Source organism: Peromyscus leucopus, chromosome 9, assembly GCF_004664715.2.
Source record: "Peromyscus leucopus breed LL Stock chromosome 9, UCI_PerLeu_2.1, whole genome shotgun sequence".
NCBI classification, from domain to species: domain Eukaryota; kingdom Metazoa; phylum Chordata; class Mammalia; order Rodentia; family Cricetidae; genus Peromyscus; species Peromyscus leucopus.
Window position 1 is genome coordinate 63,517,042 of NC_051070.1, and position 24,363 is coordinate 63,541,404.

At 43.9% G+C, this 24,363-nt stretch overlaps 1 protein-coding gene and 1 pseudogene across 7 annotated transcripts in view; one reads left to right on the forward strand and one right to left on the reverse strand.

Annotated features, from left to right (window-relative positions):
• The window catches only part of Atp8a2 (ATPase phospholipid transporting 8A2), a 587,084-nt gene that overhangs the window by 221,726 nt on the left and 340,995 nt on the right, over positions 1-24,363 (forward strand). For all 7 annotated transcript variants that reach the window (XM_037208489.1, XM_037208491.1, XM_037208490.1 and 4 more), the window contains one exon: positions 1,938-2,002. In XM_037208489.1, the coding sequence (XP_037064384.1) occupies positions 1,938-2,002 (65 nt within the window). The remainder of the gene's footprint in view (positions 1-1,937; positions 2,003-24,363) is intronic.
• On the reverse strand, positions 4,343-6,020 carry LOC114693834 (annotated as a pseudogene).

A 24,363-nucleotide genomic window follows, 5' to 3' on the forward strand; every position in this document is an offset into this window, starting at 1 on the left:
TTTGGCACCTTCACATAGACATATGTATATATGCAGGCCAAACACTGATGTGCATAAAATAAGTTATTTTGGAAAAAAAAAAAAAGAACAATGTTACCTTGAGAGATTCCGAGTTACTTCTTTGTGTAATTAATACACTTTTTTGGACATGGCTTCAAAAATATTTTTATCAAAAGCCATTATTTTTGTCTTTATAGTTTGTCATCTGAGGCACTTTACCAAATATTTCTTTTAAACAAATGACAATCCTGAGAGAAGCGTAGTGTACATTCCAAAATAAACGAGTGAAAATGTTTATTGTTTACAAAAAAAACCCAAAAATAACCAACAAAAGATCTTCTTGATCATATTTTCTGTCTGTTTTGAGTTCTACTTTGTGTCTGTCAGGGGTAGTAATTTTTTTCTAAGAATCATGACCTCATTAACTGTAGGTAGTTAGCTAGGTTTCTTATACCAGCCATAATTTCCCTATCAGGTAGACCATAAGCCCAAATAGACAGCCGTTGCTTACTGCCGAGATATGAGTGCCGCTATTGCACTTTAAAGGGTATTTTGCTGTGCTGGTCATCGTTACAGTTCATTGGCATCATAGCTAGCTAGCACTGTTGATTGTTTCCCCCACATGGACACTTACATAGTAGTTTCTGATACTATGAAAGCTAGACTGCAGGAAGGAGGCTTTCAGATTAGATCCAGCTTGAATCTTCTGAGTCTTGTGTTGGAAATGTATGGTCTTCAGCAATAGGAACTTAGTTGCTTTCAACCTCGAGAGGCAACTGAGGGTAATGGCAATAGCCTACATTGTTTTGAGAGTCACTTGGCCTAGCCTGTCCAACAACTCAGAATTTTCTCATGCATCATACTGGAGTTTTTGTTAGATAGTCTATGACTCTTGTGGGGAGTATTACTAATCCAATAGGCATAATTTCATTTTTAATATGTGTGTGTGTGTGTGTGTGTGTGTGTGTGTGTGTGTGTGTGTGTGCTTTAATGTATTGAATATAATTTAATTTTGGGTAAATACAAAATAATATAATTCTCTGAGGCTTTCTCAAACATCCTTAGTGAGAGGTAGTTTGATTTAAGAGCAAGACTGAAATCATTGATTCTAATTGGAAATACTTTTGTCTTAAACCTTTATATATATATTTTAACTTAAATTTAGGTTTCCTCCTTTAAGTGGATATTGTGTTGATCTTTTGGCAGGAGAGTGGCTCCCTTGGTATACTAGTATTCCTTGAAACTTTTGAGAAGTGCCAGCTAATTAAACTTTTGAGAATTTCTTACTAATATAAGAAAAAGGTGACCTTGCTTATGCAGTAGCTATGCAAACTAGTAGCATAGATTCCACTCATCTCCTAAAACTGTTTGCTGTTATTTTAGGTAAACCAAGGTTTGTCTTAATGTTATACAAGAATAGCCAGAGTACAGGAAAAAAAAAAACCTACAGAAAATTGGCAAGTACTTATTTTAGTCTTTAGATATAAAGACCTTATCAGCTTGTTCTTTTTAGGCTGTTTGGAGGTCCACAGTGAGTTTAGGCTTATGCCCCTATTCCTCTAGTCAATAGGGACAAGGTAGACATAAGGGAGGTTGTAAGATGGGTCTCTTCATATGTGTGTAACCTCAGCTTCAAGTGTGGTGGAGACAGGAGGATGTCTGGGGCTTATTGACTGAGAAAGCATGGGCTCCAGATTCAGGGAAGACCCTGTCTCAATGAAATGGGTGAAAAGTGGTAGCGGAGGACCGCAGAAGCCTTTTTCTGACTTTCACTCAAGTGCACAGATTAGGTACTGCACACACATGTGTGCATACACTCACACATACACAAATAAAAAATTAATAACTCTTCAAAAAGGAAAAGAGGTTGTCTGAGCCTTTCAATTGGGAATTCACAGGAAGAATGAGGTTAACATGCTGTCCCTTTTCCTTTTCAGGGTATTCCTGTCGATTGGTATCCCAGAACATGGCCCTAATCCTGTTGAAGGAAGATTCTTTAGATGTAAGTTGCTTCTCAAATGTTGTATCTGATATAGCTGTAGTGAGTTATTTATTATCAATCAGTTTAATTTTTGTTAAAGGCAATTGTAAAACTACCCTATTTAGTATGTCTTTATGGATGGATGCCATAAAGTCTCATCTCTAAACATCAAAATGTTGTGGGCTCCTAGAAATATTGTACTCACATAGGACCGAACATTTAAAATGGGTCAGTTTTGATCTTGTTTGGCTTTGTTGATTCTGAAGTTTTACATGGTGTAATGACATCTATTATGATTTGCATGAAGTGGTAATGGATGATTCAGTGGAGGTTCCTCGGGGTGTTCTTTTGGGTAAATGCCTCCCAATACAGCTAATAGTCAAGGTCTGGTAGTAGTTGCTTAGTTTCATGCACTTAATTCCTCAGCACAAGACACCAACAGATCATGGAGAATGGAACCCTATGGGTACCAGAGTGTTTTTAATAGGCATGTATATTCCTGGGTGTGCTGGCTACTTTTATATCAACTTGACATAAGCAAGAGTCACTAGAGAAAAGGGAACCGTAATTGAGAAAATGCCTTTGTAAGACTGGACTGTAGGAAAGCCTGTAGGACATTTTATTAATTAGTGACCATTGGGGGAGGGTCCAGCACACTGTGGATGGGGCCATCCCTGAGCAGCTGGTCCTCAGTTCTGTAAGAAAGCAGGCTGAGCAAGCCATGAGAAACAAGTCAGTAAGCATCACCCCTCCCTGGGCTCTGCATCAGCTCCTGTCTCCATCAGTCCCTTCCCTGTTTGAGTACCTGTCCTGACTTCCTTTGATGATGAACAGTAATGTGGAAACACAATCTAAATAGACTCTTTCCTCCCCAGTTTGCTTTTGGTCATGATGTTTCATCACAGCAATAATCACCCTAACTAAGAAAGACTGGTACCAGCATAATGAGCTATTGCTGTGATGGACCTGATGGTGTTTGGGAGAGGATTGTAGAAGGACTTTGCAGCTTTGGGCTAGAAAAGTCACTGAGTGTTGAAAGCTCATTGGAGTGTTGTGAGGGAACCTGGAAGAAGGTTGAAAGCAGTGCAGATGATAAAGGCCTGACTTATAAAGTTTCAAAGGGAAGAAAAAACTCTGCTGGGCCATTTGTGTGAGGAATCTGTGGTGTCTGGTCAGCTGGAACTGAAGAATCAGCTGTGATTAATAAGAGACCAAAACCACTAAAATTAAACCTTTGTTTTGCTTGGACAATGGTCAGCGAGGACTGGAGAATCTGTGATTAAGAAGGGACCAGCATCAATGAGGTGAAATCTTCTGGGAAATGTTTCCTCAGAGTCAACATGCAAGCTGTGTTTAGAGGCGGCCAACGTTGTACTCTGTGCTGGCAGCCAAACTTGGTAGTGTAAGAGTCACCCAGGTGGTACTGGTTTTGAAGGCATAAGGGGTCATTAAAAACAGCTGGGCCTTAGCATGGTGAGAGGCCAGGATAGGCCATTGGAGAAGGTGAACCCTCAGGAGCAGATGAAGACCCAAAATTGAAGGGGTCACGGAGAGAAGTTGAGGCTTGGCACCAGAGAATGTATTGGTGAAAGTGCAGTCCAGTTGCAGCAAAAGACCCCAGGATTTTGAAGATGCCAGTGCCATGGAGTGACCACCAAGAACAGCAGCATCTGTGGAATGGAGTCTGCGGGAGCCTAGAAGGCAAGCTCAGTGTGCTGCAGAGGGCGGAGCTGGGGAAGTGACCCAAACCCCCTCAGAGGAGCTCAGAAGATCCTGAGTGGATCCCAAATAATTGGACATTGAGTTATTTATACTTTTGGAGTTTGGTTTTGCTTTATTCAGATTGTGACTGTTTCTGGTTCTTCCCTCTTGAAGTAAGAAAATATTAAATTTAATTTTGACTTTTGTAGGAGCCCACAGTTGAGAGATTTTGAGCCTTTAAAGGGGATTTTGGATTTTTAAAGAGACTGGATTTTTTTTAAAACTTTATTTCTGCAAAGCCAATCAAGAAGTGTTGGAAGGAAAAAGTATAAAAGTTATCCTTGTGTATTTGGGAACTTCAGCAAGCACTTAAAAGTTTGAGAAAATGAGGACAGTTGAATTGAAGGCAATACCCAGCAACGTGTATTTTTTTTTTAATTTTAAGCAATGTGTATTTTAAAACAATAATGATGTCCTTTCTTAAGCAACATTCCTCCCCTGCCCCCAATAGCTACAATATGATACAGCACCCAACGGCTCACTTGAAAGTGCTAGAATCAGAGGGTAGAAAATGGCATAAGCCACCCCACTTACATTTCCTACTATACAATGCCTGTTTGGCGCTTGATAAATTGAGCATTCATGTAGCAATTGTACTTTGGGTTTAAGATCCTTGTCCCTCCAGTTCTGATGTCATGACATCTGACTCTTCGTCATTGTAAATATTTTCAGCCATCTGCCATATCTGCATGATGTTATCTTCAGACACTGAGCAAATGACCCAAGGTTCACTGGGGTTCCAAACTGAAGTCTGAAATCTTGGCAGTGTATCTTCCATGAGTAAACAGTTTTGGAGGGCCACCTTCTGCATCTTCTGCTGATTGTTCTTCTCCAATTTTACTTAAATCCCACACATTCAGGCGGGAATCAGTACCACTTGAATCCTGAATAGTTTCATTATGTGGAGACCAGTGGACCTGAAATTTTTCATCCTTATGTGATTCAAAGGTATGGAGTTTCAGTTTTAGATTACACAGGTCCCATAAAGCTACAGCCTTATCTGCAAAGCCAGTTGCTAGAATGAACTTGCTGTAGGGATTGAATGAGAGGCAGCTGACCTCAGCAGTGTGTGCATCCACCAAATGGCTTGGCTAAGAAGTGGTATTGGATCTGGTCTCATATCATAAGTTTCTGATCATCAGCAACAGATCCAAACAAGGACTCATGCAGCAGATGCCAGGCCACGTCCTCTACAACAACTGAGTGGCCAGTAAAGATTGCTTTAGCATCCACAATTTTGCTTTCCTTTGGTCCTGCATTTATATCCCACAGGCAGACAGTATGGTCATCAGATGCACTCAGGAGATGTCCACTCAATTAGAATTCCAGGAAAGACCATAGCCTTCCTTTTGATGACCTCTTAATCTAAGATGAGGATTACATTCTCCATTTGGATCTGGTTTAGCGGGGTGTTTTGTATAGTCAAAAACCAATACATCAGAAGATGGTGTTTTTTGTGGCAATGATGTGAGGATTCTGTGGCCTATAACAAGCATGGTTTACTTCTCCTTCATGATTAATTTTAAGTTCACATTCAATTTTTCCTGTCACGGAACCAAAGCCACCAAATTCTCCCTTGTCACTGTCACAATGGGAAACATCAAACTGTGCAGCATCATGGGGAATATGAACTCCAGCAACCACCAGATGATTCTGCTCATCAGATGTGTGAGTGCCCAGCACTAGCCAATGAAGGGCATAATCCTTTCCTTCTGGTTTAGTTACTTCAGGAAGCCACTGAATGGTAAGACTGGGCCACTGAAGAGCATGGGTCATAACCAGGTCATACAGAAACAGTGTATTCTTCTTCCAGATTTTATATTCTTCGTTGACGACACGCTCCACCACAGGATCTTCAAACATCTCTTTACTCGCCATCTTGCGTATGGTCATGCGCTCCGTGCCCCATTTGCCACCTCGGACTTCTCATTAGCCAAGAGCAGGAGCTCCTGCCTTTCCCAAGCACATAGGATCACCTGAGCTTGGTCTGGCTGCCTGGGTGCTGCCCGCAGACGCTGCATCCTTCTCTCTTGCCTCCTCCCTGCTCGCAGTTCCGAGGTCTGAGACACTCTTCTCTCTCTCCAAGACTGGATATTTTAACTTTTACTTTAAATTTGCTTTAGCATCCACAATTTTGCCTTCCTTTGGTCCTATAATAAACACTTTCAATGTGTTTCAATCTGTTAAGAATGTGGGACTTTTAAAGCTACTTATGTGTTTAACGTGAGATCTTGGGGATGAATAAGAAAGGGAGGGTTGTGGCTTAATAGTGATATATTCATGTGTCAACTTGTGCTGGCTAGTTTTATGTCAACTTGACATAAGCTAGAGTCACTGGGGCAGAGCGAACTTCGACTGAGAAAATGCTTCCATAAGGTTGGACTGTAGGCAAGCCTGTAGGAATTTTCTTAATTAGTGATTGATGGGGAGGGCCCAGCCCACTGTGGGTAGGGCCATCTCTGGACTGTGGTGTTGGGTCCTATAAGGAAGCAGGCTGAGCAAGCCAGGAGGATCAAGCCAGTAAGCAGCACCCCTCTGTGATCTCTGCATCAGTTCCTGCCCTCCTGAGTTCCTGTCCTAACTTCTTTTTATTTATTTATTTTTTTTTTAAATTACACTCATGATATTAATCACATTTGTGATATTCATAGATTACATTTGCAGTATTCATTCAAATATATATATATATATATATATATATATATATATATTTAATTTTAAATGTCAAATGTCATTTCTTGAAGGGGGTAGGAGGTCTTAAATACAGGCTTACAGCACAATGGGAGGACCCTGGAGGGCAGAAGTTCGCTACTGATGTTTTACAATCTTGCATCTAAGCTGTTAACGCCCATTATTCAGGATACACAGACAAGGAATTTCCCTTAAGCATTCAGGAGGGTGGAACCTGGCAGGGAATTAGCATTGGGAGGATATCAAGGTCAAGGTCTGCAAGCAAGGCAACAGTTACCCAAAACAGGGGCCAGGGCCCTGCAGGTCCCCCTTTTATTAAAAAATGAGCTTCTGACTTGGGTTGCGTGGGCTGTCCTGACTTCTTAGTGATGAGCAGTGCTGTGGAAGTGTAAGCCAAATAAACCCTTTGCTCGTAAAGTTGTTTGATAAGGCAATATTAGTTGAATATGAGATCCCATTTGCCCAGACTTCCAACAGGTTCCGTTGGTACCCACAGGGACCCTTTCAGGTGGTATCTCTAATGCCAGTGCTGGGAGAAATGCCTGGGCTGGTCACACTTTAAAGAGAGGAGAGGTAGCCTGGAGTTCCTGGTGGTGAAAATGTGGAGACCCCTTCTCTGAAGACCAGTTCTTGGTACTCCCTTGGGATCTCATGGGTCAGCAGCTGAGTCCTGGCTCAGTGCAGAGTCCAGGACATCACTTGCAAGCTACAGCCTTGCATTGAGTGCTTCAGGGTGCTTCTTCATGAGGCTTGTTCTTATCTGTGCAAACTTTTAATCACTCTACACCCGAGACAATCAGCTTGTAAAGAGAAAAGGTTCATTTGGCTCACTGTTTGGGGGTTTATTTGGCCCTTATGGTTGGCTTCCCCTATTTCTTTGGACTGTGTCAAGGCAGCACATTAGTGAGACCATGTGGTGGAGTAACATCACTCAACCTCAGGGCCAGAAGGCCAGAAAAGCCAAAGAATAAAGCCAGAGGCCCATAATCCCCATCAGGGCATGCTTCCAGTGACTCAGAGACCTTTTTTTTATTAGGTTCTACCTCTTTGAGGTTCCACCACCTGCCAGTAACACCACCCTCCCCCACCCGGGGGGGGGGGCGGCCAGGGAACCAAGCCCTTAGCACATGGGTCTTCATGGCGTTTTCAACAACCAAACTATGTAAGAAGCCCAGGATCCCAGTCATGCCTTATCTCCTGGACTCACTTCTTAAATTCTCTGGAGCACCAAGGAAACCTTCCTTGGACACAATGTCCTGATGTTCGCAGCACTCTCTAGTATGGTGTGTCTTAATTTTGTGTTTCATGCCTGGAAATATGCTGTGTGTGGCACACACACACACATGATCACAGTGTGAAGTAAATCATAACCATTTTGACACTGACGTACAGCTTGATGACATTAAGAACATTCATGTTGTTGTATAACATCCATTTCCAGAGCTCCTTCATTCTAGATGAAAATGCTGTGCCCATTAAATAAGATCTTCCAGAAGGTGGTTTGGAGGGAAAGAGAGCTTGGTGTGCCAGCATGAGGACCCGAGGGCAGTGAATTTTCAGCTCTTGAGTTAAAAGCTGCACATGGTCTGTGTGTACCTGTAACCCCAGCTGGGGTTGGAGAGCAGACACAGGAAGATTCCTGGGACTCCCTGGCCACCAGCCTAGCCCCAGGTTCAGTGTGAGAGCCTTTCTCAAGAGACTAAGGTAGAGAGTCAGGGCAGGACACCTGACATTTTCCTCTGGCTTCCATGGACATATGGGCACACACATCTATGCACACATTTCCCCATACATCCTACACATCTGCACACACATGCACACCCCCCCCCACACACACTAAAATGATAATGTCCCATTCTCACCTTAAAGGCAGGTCACTATTCTACCTGAATATCCAGGAATTTGATTTCTTTATGTTATTTGACCACTTCTTAGAGAATTCTAATCTCCAACCAATCTTACTCATTTGGTCTTAACATACTTTATTCAGATCTTTATACTTCACACCAGGAACTTAAGTTTAAAAACAGCGTGAAACAAAATGATTGTCTTAATGGAGTTAGTGTTTTGAAACATGATCACGCTTCCTGCCTCTGCCTCTCCTCTCTCCCTTTCTCCTTCCCTTCCCTTTTCGTGAGAGAATCTCACTGTGTAGTCAAGACAGACTAGGAGGGAGCTCGAGAAGTGGCTCAGTGGTTAAGATCATGGGCTGCTCTTTAGAGGACCCAGGTTCAATCCCTAATACCCGCAGGGAGCCTCACAACTGAGTGCAACTCTAGTTCGCAAGGGATCCAACACGCTTTCATGGACTCCAGAGGCACTGCATGCATGCGGTGTGCAGACATCCACTCAGGCAGACTCATGCACATGAAATAAAAATAAATAAATCTTTAAAAACAAAAGACTGGCTAGGGACTTGCTATTTAGCTAAGGTTGGTTTGGGATCCATGATCCTCCCTACCTCAGCCTCCAGAGTGCTGGGCTTCCACACCTGTGTCTCTGCTGACCATCCAATAAATCGCTAACCAGGTGTGGTAAATAACCACTGGAAACTGACTAGGTTTCAGGAAGGACTATTAATTGCACGTAATCTGGATTTCAGTAGCTTCATGTGGCTGCTGGCTCCCATACTGAGAGGCACGGCACAGATAATTCAGAATCCCTCCGTGCGGGGGTCCAGGCAGGTGCCAAATGCACTCATCTGGTTTGTCAAGTTTTATTGGGAAACAGCTGTGCATGCTTGTCCATGTCCTGTCAGTGACAGTTACAATTCTGGGGGGGAAGGGGGAGGGCGGCAACGCAGGCCACAAGCAGGAAATACTAAACGTCACCATCCTGTTCTTTACAGAGTTCACTGGCCTGGCCCTGCCTGGCAAGTAGAAAGGCCCCCGATTGTCGGCACGTGGCCCAATTATCCCTCTATTCTAAAGAGGGGATTTTTAAGAGTTCAAATGAATTCTTGGGAAAATGGGATCTGTGCCCATTTGGGGAAATGTAAAGGTATGGCTATAAGGAAATGTAAGGAAACCCCTTTACTAAAGGAAGTTGGAAATCGTTTAGAGAAAATAACGGAACTTTCAAAATTGACCTGGACGACACAAAAAGTGAGAGCAGATTTGCAGCTGTAGAGATGTGGGGCCTCTGCTCACAGTGTCTCCTGCAAGAAGAGCACCACAGCCCTCAGAGGCCTATGGTACCATTTTAGAGATTGCCCATGTCCTCAGTGACAGAACCCTCAAACCTTAGTACATCAGGGATGTATGCTAGGATTCTCTGTCACACGCCAGCATCTCCAATGAAAGGGAACGGCACTGCTTCCTGGCCGTGGAGGGGAAGTTCCCAGGGGGCCACTGCCCTCTGATTCAGGACAAGTCCGCTGGGCTGTGTAAGGAATTACCTGGTCAGTGTCATGGACTCAGTGTGTCCTGGTGCCCTTTTGTGGGCCTGCTGTGTGCTGGTGTGTGGCTGTGGTCAGTTGTAGAGCAGTTCTTTCTTTCCCAGATAATAAACCTGGAGTCTTTTCTTGTCTCCATTCTCTCATAACCAGTTAATGAAATGGAAATTTGTAGAGCGGCGTTTGCTGGAGCCTCCCTCCCTGTGTTCAGGTTCTCCATGTCCCTCACCGTCTCCCGCTCAGGGGATCTATAGGAATGGCAGCAGTTCTAAGGTGTTTTGCCTCTGAAACATTCCCTTTTTATGCCTCCGTCGTGAGCACCAGGAATCCCTGTGTTTTGTTTTTTAAATTAGCCAGATCCAATAGGTTGAGTTGGGTCATAAGCCACAAATGACTGTGTCAGAACCGTGTACACGTGGCTCCCATTGAACTTAATAATAGCCCCTTGACTCCTTCCGCAGCTGCCGCCCATGTCTCCAGCAGGGATCGGGCTCCAGGGCGGTGCAGGTGGATTTTAAGCAAACATGTAGAGATTAAATAGCTAATTGAAAATGATTTTGCAGAATAAAGCTGAAGTCTGGCGTACCCTGAAAAGGAAATTATTGCAGACATACAAATAGCTTACTGTTCATTTTAATTAGAGTTTGAGTAGAAGACGAGATTCAACTGATCAATCTCCTCCAGACTCACGCAGGACCGAAAACCCCGGCATTTGTTTGGAAATAGCAGACTTCGATGTCAAACCGGATGTGGAAACCATTTTATTTCCTCTGTTTTAATTGTTTTGACTCTAGTAATATAGTTATTATCTAGTGGCCATGTGAAATTAAAAAGACATGTGTAGTTTAGTAGATTTTGTCTTTTCCTTATTCACAAGCCATTTACAAAAGTGAACATTGTGTTTTCATTCCAGGAGTTGATTTTTTTAAATTTTTTTTTCACTTATTTTATTACTTGATGTGTGTGACTGGTATTGAGTATTTGGTATTGTAGTAATCTCCTTTGAGAAATGATAGGATTACTTAATGAATAGTGAGCAATCTGGGTAGTTTGACAGAATAAAAGTGAAAACTCATGGTCTGTCATAACGCTTGAGGAGCGGAGACAATACCAGATGCTCTCTTGCTGATCCTTCCTCCTTGAAGGGATCTTGATTTGGCTTTCTATAGTGATTGTATTTATGGGTAAATTTAACCGATTAGTTTTTGCCAGAGTTTCATCACGTGCCTTATTGAAATGGCCAAGGTTTAATTTCTTCCCTTTAGTTTTTCTTTCTTAATGCTGAGTTGGAAAAGTTAGAGCAGTTCTGGGAAACTGGTGTGGGATTCAGTCCCTCCTCGGCTTTCCTCCTGAGTGTCTCCTCTTGAATCTTAACACACACATTACCATTCAGTGTCCAGGAAAAAAAGCCAGAGAAGGGCGTGAGGTCTTTGCACATGTTGCACAGCATCCAGGCTGTGGTGCACACACACATTTGGAATGTCTGTTTAATCAATGACTTCTGCTGCTTGATGACTTCCTGTTGATACTAGTTCATACATTTCCATGCTAGAGATCATAGAAATTGCTTGTTGGTCTGTAAATCATGTGCATGTTCCCGACATGTAAGCATGTGATATTCATGAAACTGTCTTACAGAAATGTGTTTTGGAATTGAAAGATCATGTCTAGGAATGGATAGGGTGGCAGTTTCAGAGACTTTTCAGTGTGCTCAAGAATTGAAGATGTTGATGGCCCAAGTAATTGATTGCAACTTAGATCCCTGGCCTTGCTTACCTCTAGGTATAAATTATAACTGACAATACTTTAGACCAAAACTTGTCATTCCTCAGAGAGTTTTTAAAGTTAAGATAGAAAGAGAGATTGAAAGGTCACTGTCAAGGCTGACCAAGACTTCTGGATCAGAGCACCTTCTGTGTATGTGAGGGATGATGAAGTGAGTTTCTGTTGAGAAGTGAGAGCAGAGGGTAGTGTGGAGCAGCCTGGGAAAGGAGGACATGGAGAAGTTATTGCCATGGCTCGTCCTTCATGGGAGTGTTGTAAGCACCTAACGTTGCATTCTTCCTTCCCACTTTTTTCTTTATTATATTTTAAATTTACTTTTAAAATTTATGAGCAATGTGTTTTTGTTATATTCTTTTCCTTTCCCCAAGTCCTTCCAGATCCTTCCCACCTCCCTACCCACCCAATTTTATATACTTTTTCTCACAATTAACAATAGTAAAACCCCACAAAAGAAGAACAATCAAGAAAAAAAATAAAAAGATAAAACCACCACCAAGCCATAACAACAGTGAAGGCACATGGAAAACATGGGGTCCATTTTGTATTGGTCACCTGCTACTGATTAGACTCATGTTCCCGATCTTCTGGGAACATGGGAGGTGAAATTAACCTAGAAACCTGTCCATTTGTTGAATCTAGTTTCCTATTTTTTTTAAATTTTACTCAACCTTTTGGTAACTTTCTTGCTATTGTCCTGTACTGCGGCGAGGAGTCAAGCGCGCGCGCGCACACACACACACACACACACACACACACACACACACATTATAACCTGTGTTCTCTCCAGCCAGGGGTTATGGACAGAGACTGTCCTTTCTCGTAGATGTCAGACTGAAAGCTTGTTTCTTCACTAGTGGTGGTAGTTACCAAACCCAGTCCTGATATATATAAATGAGCTTTTATCACTTAAAAGGCAGGAAAAACAAGTAACATTGCTGATGAAACACAGATTCCCTTCAAGGGCTTGGAGATTTGTTCTGTTGTCGAGACTGGAAACGTAGAAAACAATAGTTTTCTGACGAGAGCTAATTCTCTCCCAGCTTTGATACCTTGGATATTCACAGTGAGGGGTTGGGGGAGATGGCTCAATGTGTAAGATGAGGGGTTCAATCAACACTCACCTGGAAACCAGGCGCAGTGACTTAGTACATGATCCCAGAGCTGGGGGGGCAAAGACATTCTGACCCTGGGGCTCACTGGCCAGCCAGCTTAGCATACTTGGTGAGCTCCAGGTCAATGAGAGGTCCTGTCTCAAAAAAGAAGCTGTACAGTTTCTGAGGAACACTACCTGAACTTGACCTGTGGCCTCTACACGTATGCACACACATGTACAAGCACACACACACACACACACACACACACACACACACACACACGGCTCAGTTTTGTCCTATGACTGGGTCTCAGTGAAAACCTCCCTGGGGAAAAGAAAAGAAAAGGTCAATAATCATGTAAAGTTGTATTAAAAGCATTGTATCACTCATTACATTTTAATAGGTGGAGGAAATCCACTGTACATAACAGTGGCTTCATTAGTAAAGAAGATACATTTTTATCCAAGTGTATCTTGATTTTCCTTAAAGATCCAAAAGTTGACTCTGAAACGATGAAAGGGTTTTCCCTCCATTTCTTAATTTATGCAGGACTTGCAAATAGAAGTCAAAAACAGAAAAGTCATACAAATGTACAGAATGCCCATTTTCTGCATAGTTTTTCTAAATAATCACTTTCTGTCAGTATGGGCAGTTTCTCTTTGCTCTGGGTCTGCCCCGTGATGACATTAGGACATTGGACTTCCATTGACGGATGTGGAGGTACACAGATCTTGCTTATGTTGTAGGACGCTTCCCCAAAGACCCCAAGCCTGTCTTCCCATGTCTCCCTGACACTTTGTTCAGTAGTGGAGCTGGAGGCCTCTGCATCCTGCCAAGGTGTGTGGCACACTGCCTGACTGTGGTAGCTTCTCTGAATGTTTGGGGGGTCAATAGCTTGTCCTTTAGGTTGTATTTGCCTGCCCTCCTTCACTCCTGGATAGCCCTGGCTCTGCTAGTGTGAAAGAGTATTGCTTCCTAACCATTTATGAATGTGCCTGTTTCTCACACTGGAGTTAGCTAGCTCTCCATGGATTCCTGCTAGGTGTGTATCCGCTCTGGGTGCCTGTGTACAGCTTGCCTTATCCCCTTTGCTGGAACGGAAGCTTCTTCGTTCAATGCCCTTCTCCCATGTGTGGCGATGTGCTTTTTAAAGGTGTCTTTTTGAGGATCACAAATTACACAGTGAAGGCAGGTCAGTACACAAAAATTGAGTAAATAATTTTGCTTGTGTATAAAACTTTAGCAGTCATTCACTTAACGGATTTCAGCATTACAAATACACTATTTTCAGTTGCAATGCTCTTTAAGTTTCAATACCTTTAAGTGATATTTCATGTTAATGAGCCTTTCCATCCCCCAAAGGTGGCTGCCCTCTCCTCTCATTGACTACATCCAATAGGAAAGAGATGAAAAATTAAAGGTAGCCATTAAAATAAGTGGAGTAATCCTTTGAAAGAAACATTTGGCTGTTAGCAATTAAAAATGACAATTTAGGGCTGAGATATGCAGCAGGTAAAATGAGAGACCCCGCCTCTCAGGACCAAGGTGGAGAGCAATAGAGGAAGAAATCTCATAATCTCTGGTTTCCACATGCATGGGTGAACATGCCCACATGTCTCCTCACACGTGTGAATGCAGGTACACACACACACACACACACACACACACACACACACACACACACACACACAGTTAAAGTATGATGATAGCCAGGTATTTGAGTCACTAATCACTGTCTATATGATGAAGCCAGATTAATACTATTTCTTGATGGTAGAGAAATTGTATTTTCCCTTTATAAAATATACATACAGATACAGAGTCCATGCGTATGATTGCTTCATTTACTTGTGGGTTTGAGCTAGGACTTGAACTCGGGACCTCATACACACCAACCCTTAACCATGGAGCTACCTACCCAGAGCCTCATCTCTAAAATCCTTTGTGCCAAGTGAGTGTTTCAGACACTTGCTGAATTGAATCCCCAAGAAGATGTTATTTCCTGATAGAAAACTGTCTTGCTCTCTCTTGGTGTTACCGGCGGCCATGCTTCTGCAGGAGAAGCAGCATGGGCTTGCGTTCCCTTAGTCCTGGGTTCAAGGTCATGATATTCGTGGCTTTGAAAGACATTCTGGTGAAGGGGCTGTCATTCCTCAGCCACTTACTCATTGCTTGTAGGTTACGGAAAGCAAAGAGGAAAAGGAGAAATGAGAATGTGGACAATGCCGTCACGTGACTGTGTAACACCCTCCAGTGACCGTACCTGTTGGGCAAACATTTGGTCTCATATTGCATCTCTTTGTAATTTATATTTTGCCAAGTTGTCAGGTGACCCAGGTAATCTTAACAAGATAATTTCATGTTTTAAAAAGCACGGACATGGTGGAACAGAGCATAGTGTTGGAACAGTGTGCTCCCGAAGCACAAATTACAGTATTTAAAAAAATTCAATGCTCTAAAAGCAACGGAAGCATACACGTAGTCATGTGTTTATCAAGTGAGTGATCTGCTGTTATTAGTTGGATAAGCACAAGCTGTGTGAACTGTGCTTGCCCAGGGGTGGTCTTGTCTCTGAGCGTCTTTGCAGAAAAATAGTCAATTTACCTGAATAAAGTGATTGGTGCAATTTTCCTGATGACTGGTCCTCCCCAGCTTTTCGCTTTTATTTCAGCTCCTGTATGTTTAACCAAGGATATGATTTTAAAAATTAATTTCTTCCATCTGTAGGAGTGTGTTGCCTTTGGTAAACTTGAGTTAGCTGAGATCTATAAGGTCTTTTGCACATAAATTTTCTCAAGAGATACTAAAGATTTGTGTTTTCCTTCCCTGGTATAAGGAATTCATCGCCATCGTGGCTTATGCAGTCAGTTTTGTGCAGTTGTGTTTGGAGCAAAGAAGTTGATGGAGATAAGAGTGGCTAGTCGAAACTGTGGGAGAAGGAAAAACAAGCTCCTTCCTGGACCTAGTGGTTGACTGTTCTTACCAAGGAGAAGGTTGAGCCTTGCGGGGGAAGTTGGATCCAGAGGCCTGAGAAGTGCTCGTTAATGAGGGCAAAGCTTCCTACCTCTGTCTGATCCTTTTCTGGAAAAGAGCAAATGCGGCGGTCTTGGAGAATATCAAATATTTATAAAAGGGTGAAGAAAGGTAATGCTACAAATGTGCCTTGAAATCCATGGCCCTGTGCTTCTGCATGCTGGAGGTAATTGTCTTAAATTATGAGTGCTACCACAGTGCTTGCACTCCAGCTGCTAATTGACCCTTTGGGTTTTAAAATACACAGGCCTGGGCAATTCAAAGCTTATTAAATTATGCCTTCTTGTGGGAACCAACACGGTTGTTGGAGTAGTGAACAGGGAAGGTTTTTGGAGAAGCAGGGGTCATGGGATCTCCTTACAGCCTTTGCCCTTCACAAACTGTGGGTCGGTAACATTTCAGTCCATGGGATGTTTTAAAAAGTGTGTCGGGGGCCTCTTGTATCATTTACCTGTTACTCTGAGTTCTGTGTTGATCTTCTAAATAGCTAGAAATTAGATAAAATTACTTATGAGCCAGTAGGTCTTGGTATGTAGCCAGTTGTTTTAACTTAACCCTTGCAATGACGTGTTTGCATTCACACATGGGGCTGCCAGGCTTGATAACTTTTCAAGGGTCGCACGACCAGAGACCCGACCACCTGCCTCCAACGTAGTTATTTTATAGTCTCCACCTCAGCTTTTCTGGTACTCCCAATTTGTTACAGTCAATGTTGAGTCTAAGGTGGATCTGAAGCCTGTTCCAAGCTGAGGGAGTGAAGCCTGAATGTTGATGGGATAAGGGATTTATTCGCTGTGTTTTCTGGTTGCTAAGCAGAATTGTGGACGACTGGACATAAACAGAAAGGATGTACAGAAGGACGCTGAAATGGAACTGTCAGTTTAGCTGGAAGCAGATGAGTGAATGCACTCCATAGCACAAGTGTCTTGAAGGGTAATTAAGATTCTGGGTGAAAGAATACTTGGGTTAGATAAAAGAGAGGGGGTGGGGTTGATTCCTTGGATGCATATACTTGTTTCATAGACCATGCCTCTCACTTGCCTGGAACTCACTGGGTTAAAAATCCTCTCTTGCCTATTTTGCCTCCCTATCATTGGAATTACGTGTACATGCTACCAAGCCTGTTATTTAATATATGTGGTTTCTGGGGATCAAGCTCAGATTTTCTGGCTTGCAAGACAAGTACTTCATCAACTGAGTTTTTGTACTAGTCCCACAGAGAGCATCTTTAAGCAGGACAGTTAAGAGAGCCCTTGGTGACCCTCCTGTATTATTCAGTGCATTATCTTCTCACTGTGACCAAAGATCTAACACAGTTAGGATAAGGGGAAAAAAGACTTAATTTGACTCATGGCTTCAGAGAGCTCAGTCCATGGCTGTTGTCCTGTGATCTGGAGCATAACATCATGGCAGTGAGAGTTGATGCTGTTCCTCATTGCAGACAGGAAGCCAAGAAAGGGGAAATAGGAAACTGCTAGTGCAAGACAGTCCTATAGGGCACACCCCAACTACCTACTTCTTCTAACTGGGTCTTGCCTCCTGCTTTTCACCACAAGCTGGTAATGCTGTTATATTATGAATCTATAGGGGATTCAATCATTCACTGCCAGATAATCATCTCTAAGAATGCTATCACAGTCACACCCAGATAAATATACTTCCCTAATCTCCCAGCAGTTCAGTCAAGTTGACAGTCTAGGTCAGTGGTTCTCAACTTATGGGTTGCAACCCCTTTGGGGGTCCAATGACCCTTTCACAGGAGTCGCCTAAGACCATCGGAAAACACAGATATTTACATTGCAATTCATACAGTAGCAAAATTTACAGTTATGAAGTAGCAGCGAAAAATATTTTATAGTTGGGGGTCACCACAGCATGAAGAACTGCATTAAAGAGTCGCAGCATCAGGAAGGTTGAGAACCACTGTTGCAGACTGACCGTCACATCCCCTTGCAAGCCCATTACAGGGGCACAACCAGAAATCCTCTGCCTCAAAGCCAGGAAGGGAAGTGCTTGCTAGTCACAGAACTGCTTTGCTCCGTAGCCTTGACTCAGCCCCTAGAATATAAGACGCAAATGTCTGTTGCATACGCTGCGTGGCCAGCACACTTAATTATGCAAACCTGAGCCAACACAGGACAGTGTGTTGCCATTGATTAAGAGGGTGTGTAGTCCGCGTTCTGTCACCATGGAAACAAAAACTCCGAGGTAAGCAGTTTATGAGGAAGGACATTTATGTTGGCTCCCAGCGTTGGTCCTGGCTCATCTGGCCTGGTTGCTTTGGGCCTGTGGTGAGGCAGCGCTCCACTGAGACGAGTGTGCAGGGTCAGGCAGAGCTGTTCGCATCCCGGCAGCCAGGAAGCAAAGAGGCGCAGGAAGGGATCCAGTCCCCACAGCTCTTTCCAGGCCTCACACCCTGAAGGTACCACCACCTTCCAGTTAGTTGCCAAGCCTTTGACACAGGACCCTTTGGGGGATGTGTTTGGATCATCTGCTATGTTCATAGCAAATGAGGAAGCCTGTTATTTCACAGCAAGCCTTGTCTAGCTGAATGTCTTGTCCATGGTGAGCCATGCTAATGTACGCTCTGCCCTGTTGGATTCAGACCTGACAACGTATGGAAATATCATGAGCCAGGTGCAATGGGATTAACAGTGAAAGTTATGTTGGGGGCCAAGGACACTGAGGAGCTGCGATGTCTATCAGAAGGTTGCTTAGGGAACCTGGGCTCCGGAGGATGCTTCCATCTGTGACTTCAATTTTTATGGCATCAGCTGCACAGCTGTGTCTATGACACACTCTTGCATGGCGAACTCCCAGGCAGCCTCCACTTTTGCTGACTTAGAAATCTGCTGTCTGCCTCTAACAATTTTGATAGTCTTTGACTTAGGGCCTCACGTTATTTTTTATTATTATTATTCTGATTCAAGTTTTTGCCTTAATGTTAACTTTTGCAGACAAGTTACAGTTGAGGCCATTGGTGCAGGAGCCATCCATTTTCCTTATGATGATGCCACGCGGTTTTTCCTGGGCCCTTGGATTAAGTACTTCTCCTGAACTTCAGTCTTGAGCTGTCTCTCTGCAATCCCAGGCACTCCTCTGAGCCTCTTCGGCAGCCTACCCGTGCAGATGTGCTGTTCCATGCCTGTGTGCATCTGTTCCCTGTCCCTCACTTCTTCCCTCCACAGCACTGTCTGTGCTGGGGCTGTGGAGAGAGGCTACCCTGCACCGGGAGATGAAACAACAGAAAGTTACCCTCTTGTTACATCCAATATCAAGTGTATCTGTTAGGGTTCTCTAGAGGAACAGAACTTATAGAATGAACATTGTAGGTTGTTGTTGGCTCTTTTGGAGGGCCTGCCACCCGGCTCCCAAGTAAATCACACTTGGAAGCTTATTCTTACTTATGAATGTCCGGCCTTAGCTTGACTTGTTCCTAGCCAGCTTGTAACTTTAAATCATCCTGTCTATCTTTTGCCTCTGGGCTTTCCCATTCCCTTACTTCTGTAAATCTTACTCTTACTCTATGGCTTGCTGTGTAGCTGGGTGACTGGTCCTGGAGTCCTCCTCCTTCCCTGGCTGCTTCCTCCTTTCACTCCTCCATCTCTTTTCTCCTCCTGTTTCTCTCTCCTCCCTGCTATTGGGTGTTTGTTCTTTATTAGAACAATCAGGTATTTCAGGCAGGCAAAGTAACACAGCTTCACAGAGTTAAACAAATGTAACATATACAAAAATAACACACCTTAAAATAATATTCTACAATGAAGGAATCTCTCTCTGTCTCTCTACACACACACACACACACACACACACACACACACACACACACATGTATGTATGTATGTATGTATGTATGTATGTATATAAAATTTATTGGAATGGCTTACAAGCTGTGGTCTAGCTATTTCAACAATGACTGTCTACCAACAAAGTTCTAGTTGTTCATTCCATGAGGCTGGATGCCTCAGCTGGTCTTCTCCATACACCAGAATTCAAAAGAAATAGGCTCTAATGCTGGTGAAGGAATGGACTTGCCAGTGAGGGGGAGAGCAAACAGGCAAAGAGAGAGCAAGCTTCCTTCTTCTGTGTCCTTTATAAAGACTTCCAGCAGAAGGTGTGGCCTGGATTAAAGGCAGATCTTCCCACCTCAAACATCTGGAACAGAAGTGGGTCTTTACAGTCCACATGATTTAAATTAGGAAAAAAATCCCTCGGAGGTGTACCCAACCATTCAGGTTTTAGTTAATTCCAGATATAGTCAACCTGGCAACCAAGAGTAGCCATCACATCCAAGTGTGGGTGATTGGCTTCCTCCAGGGATGTGAAGGAAGACATGGCAAGGTGGCAAGGTGCCCTAGCTTCTGGTGACCTCTACCCTCTTTGGTTTGTAGGTGGCTGTCTTCCCCCAGCATCTTCTCATTCTCTTTCCTCTGTGCATAGCTCTGTGGAGATTTCTCCTCTTTCTTAGGGTTGGTTAGAGCCCAATGCTTTTGTCCTAACTACTTCTTATAGACTCTGTCTCCAAATAAGGCCATATTCTGATGATACTGGTCTGTCCTTCAGCATGTCTGTTATTGTTGGACATGACCCACCCTGGAACCCTGTCCATTCTTCATGGTGAGCATAAACATTGCACTGGAAACACCCTGAGCCTGTGTTTGATAAGAGGATGGACCATCTCTTGTGGATAGCGCAACCATAGGTCAGTTAGAAACTGTCTTGATTTTTTTTGTTGACTTTATACTGTGACTTGTTTTTCACTCTCTGTAGACCACATTCTTTTTGTGGTCCACATTCTCTGCAGCTCACCCTGGGTATTTAGAATGTGCTCAGAGCCATGGCTGCTGTCAAGGTACCTGGTGACTGTGGGTTTCTGTAACCATGTCAGTCGGCATTGTTGAACTCCACAAAATTTGCTTTATAAAGGAAAATAATAAATTAATTCTTATAATTGAAAAGTATAAGCGTTGAAATAGTCTAAAAATTAGACTATTATCCAGGATACCTGAGTGGTGTCCTTGGGATTGCTAGATGATCATATAAAAAAAGACCCAATGGAATTACACTTCCCTTTTAGATTGTCAGTTAGATATTGATGTCTGGTTGTGACCTCAACAAATAGAATCTGGATTTCATTCAGTTTGGCCCATAGTGCCCATCCCCACTAGACATTGCACCGGATACACAGGCACAGGCATCTGTTGCTGGAAGGGCACTGCCAGTAGACAATGACTTCAAGTGACTTCTCTTGCAGAGTTTTTAGGTGTCCTGGCCTTATGCAGAAGTCTCACATAACAAACAGCTGATTGCAGTTACATTTCCATCTGTAAAGGAAAACATGTCAATCAAACAAAACATCCCAATCAAGATATGGAGAAGACCATTTCCCCCGATTTTATTCTTCTGTGGTTCTCTGGAACAAGGTATGGCCAGCTGTAAGATTACTAAACAGGACCTACGTTAATCATAATGTCAAAGAATTTTCCTCATTAACCTTGCCTCCTAATGTTCCCCCCGGGAATGTAATTGAAGAGACCCGATGGCTGACTTCTGAACTCACTCTGCCAGTGGAAAGCGTCTCAAGCTCTTAAGCCAAACCATCAATCTTGCTAATGCCTCTGATGAAGCTGCCAAGGGTTCTTTGGATGGCTTTCTTGCCTGTCCCCTTCCTCTTCTGAGGCCAGTATGCCCCAAATATTTTCCTAACTACGCTCCCAGTAGGGATTATAGCGGTACCCACAGTCTCTCTCTTTCTGTTATAGATACTGCCTCACTCACATAGCATGCTCCAAGGAGGCATGCTGTCATCACAGGCTTCTCTTACATTTTAGACCTTTGCCATCTGGCAAGTTTGATCGTGACCCCTTCGACTGACCCTCCTCTGAGTCACTCAGCGGCTGCCCCTTCTACATTGCCCCTTTTGTTGTACCAGAAGCATCAGAGTGGTCTGCACATCTGAACCCCTAACAGGAGTTAAGGTGACCCCCGAGAGGGGGAATGTGGGACTAGGAGTTGGACATAGGGAGAGGAGCCATGACTAACAAGCATGGTGCACTTTCAAGATGGCCGGCTTCTTCCCCATCCTCCTGACCTGAGGCAAAAGCCTGGCAGCTTAAAACCAAGGCCTTGTGGGCTTTCCTTCTCTCTTTCAGGGCCCTCTGCTGATGGATTGTCCCAACAAGTTTAGGGCTAGATAGGACATGGTTAAACAACAGTTGTGAGCCAATCAGCATCCCTGCCTTCTTCAAACTGACCAACCCTAAATCACTCCAAAGACTAAACTGCCAGCCTTCAGGGAGAGGTCAGGCTTTGGTTTCTTGAGTACTGACCGCTCTGCTTTGCAGAGGGTCTTACTCCGTGTGTGCCTACTACATGTGTCTGTTTCTTCTTCTCTTCCCAAAGCCTTCCCCCCGCCCCAGCAAAACCCAGAAATCCACTATAATGAATTCATACATTCCATTAGCCTCATTTTCATGCTTTAAAAAGATGACCTTAACTGTATTCTTTAATTAGTTTTCCAGTCTTGAATGTACAGTTTCCATAAATCCTTATAATCCTCTTCAGAAATGTTACTTCAATTTTAAAAGGAATAGCTGAAATGTGAGTGTCTTTAGCTGAAGGCCTGCTGAATGTTTGGCTCCAGGTAATATGATGTGTAGTAGACCACAGCTTTCCAGGTTTGGCGGAGAATGCTTGGCTGTGGATGTGTAACCCACAGAGCAAGCCTAGGTCGTCTTTGTGCCTCTTTCTACCATTTCTCTTAAGGGCTTCTCCCTTCCTCCCTCCCACACCACCCTACTCGCGCTTCTTTAGAATAGTGGCCTCCATTTTCCCTTGGCCACAGGAAGAAATGCCGCGGTAACGTACGGTGTATATTGTTAAGCTTCCTGTAACTTACGTGAATATGTTTAGGCGGCCGTTTAGAGGAAACTTGAGATGCATAGGAAGGGAGAAGACAGTGTCCCAGTTTGCTTCTCTGTGACAAGCACCATGACCAAATGCCACTCAGGGAGGAAAAGGTTTGTTTCATTTTCCAGCTCCCAGGTCACACAGTCCGTCACTGAGGGAGGCAAGGAGCTCCAGGAGGAACCGGGCACCAGTGAAGCAAGATCACAAAGAAACACTCTTCTTAGTGACTCGCTGCTCAGCCTGCTTTCTTAATCAGTTCGGGGCCACCTGCCCAGGGGTGGCACTGCCCACAATGGGCTAGGCCCTCCCGCATCAAATCAACATCATGCCCCATAGACATGCCCACAGGCCAATCCGATGGAGGCAGCTCCTCCAGTGGGGCTCCCTCTTCTCAGGTGACTCTCTGTCAAGTTGGCCATCACTCCCCAGCACGGGCGGTGTTACAGTTTGCACGGCAGCACAGACTAACCACCTGGTAAAACCGGCGACTGTGTAACTAGTGCAAGGCACACCTTGCTGAAAGGGGGGAACTCCGCTGGTGACTGCTTTCAAAGCAAGCGATTGTTCTGTTTCCAGCAGAGACACCCCCACCACCTTCATGCAATTAGTGGCATTTTTATTTCTTCCTCCCCATGAGCAGGAGAAAACCAGGCTTGAGACGGTGTGCCTAATGTTTTATTTTGACACGAATTAAGGCCATCTGGTCACAGAAACTCCAGAGCTTCGTGGTTCAGGGGTTTAGTTCCGTGGCTCTGAGTGCTTCTAGTTTTGCTTGCAATTAGTGGAAGATAAAGTGTTCAGAGGCGGCGTATAACTCCCAGGATCCACCGGGGGAAGGAAGGCCACGCCGGGCACTGTGGTGTGTCCAAGAGCCGTGGTAGCACAGCTCTCCAGAGAGATGACTAATTAGTTGGAACTATGGCTTTTCCCTCTTTCCCGAGGCAACGCTTATGTGTTGTGACACTAATTTCACAGTGTCGGTTTTCCTGCCGGCGGGCCCCTGCTTTAATCCGAATTTCACGTGCATTGCTGCGCCTCCCTCCTGGACAAAGTGTGGCTGGAGGCGAACAGTTTCAAGTGACAGAACTGTGGTTTGCTAAGAGCCGCCAGCTGACACTCCCGCTCTCGTGTGAATGGAAGGACCCTCTGAACCTTCTCTGAGGGAGTGGCCGCACAGGAAGTCTTGAGAAGGCCCATGGTGTCGATCCCTGCCAACTGTGCTCCTCGATGTGCTGGCTGGTGACAGTCAGTGAGTAGAGCATTGGAGGATGACTTGAGCAATGATTATTGACTGGCCAATGAGCAGGATTTGATTTCCTCCTAATTCTCTGTGTATACCAAAGACCAATGCATTATCTATTGGGGGTGTAAAAAAACCAACAACAAGCAAACATACTCCTTCAACTCCTATTTCTCATCCTTCATTTTAATTTAGGAGAGCGGTGACTGCCTATGGGGCTGACTTGGGGTATTTTCTGGGGGTCAATTCTGGTTCAGAAGTCTTTGGCTCTGCCAGAGGCCACAGGCTTCACGAGTGAAGGAAAGGCCCGAGCACTCCAGTTGTCCCAGCTTAGCTACACTGTCTGCATCCTGAGTGGTTGACCCTGTGTTTTCTAAAACTTTGTCTGTCTTAATTGTGATTTGCTTTTTTTTTTTCCCTTCAGTTTCTGGCCCAGTAAGCAATAATTTCCTTTGGGTAATTGCTAAATGACAAA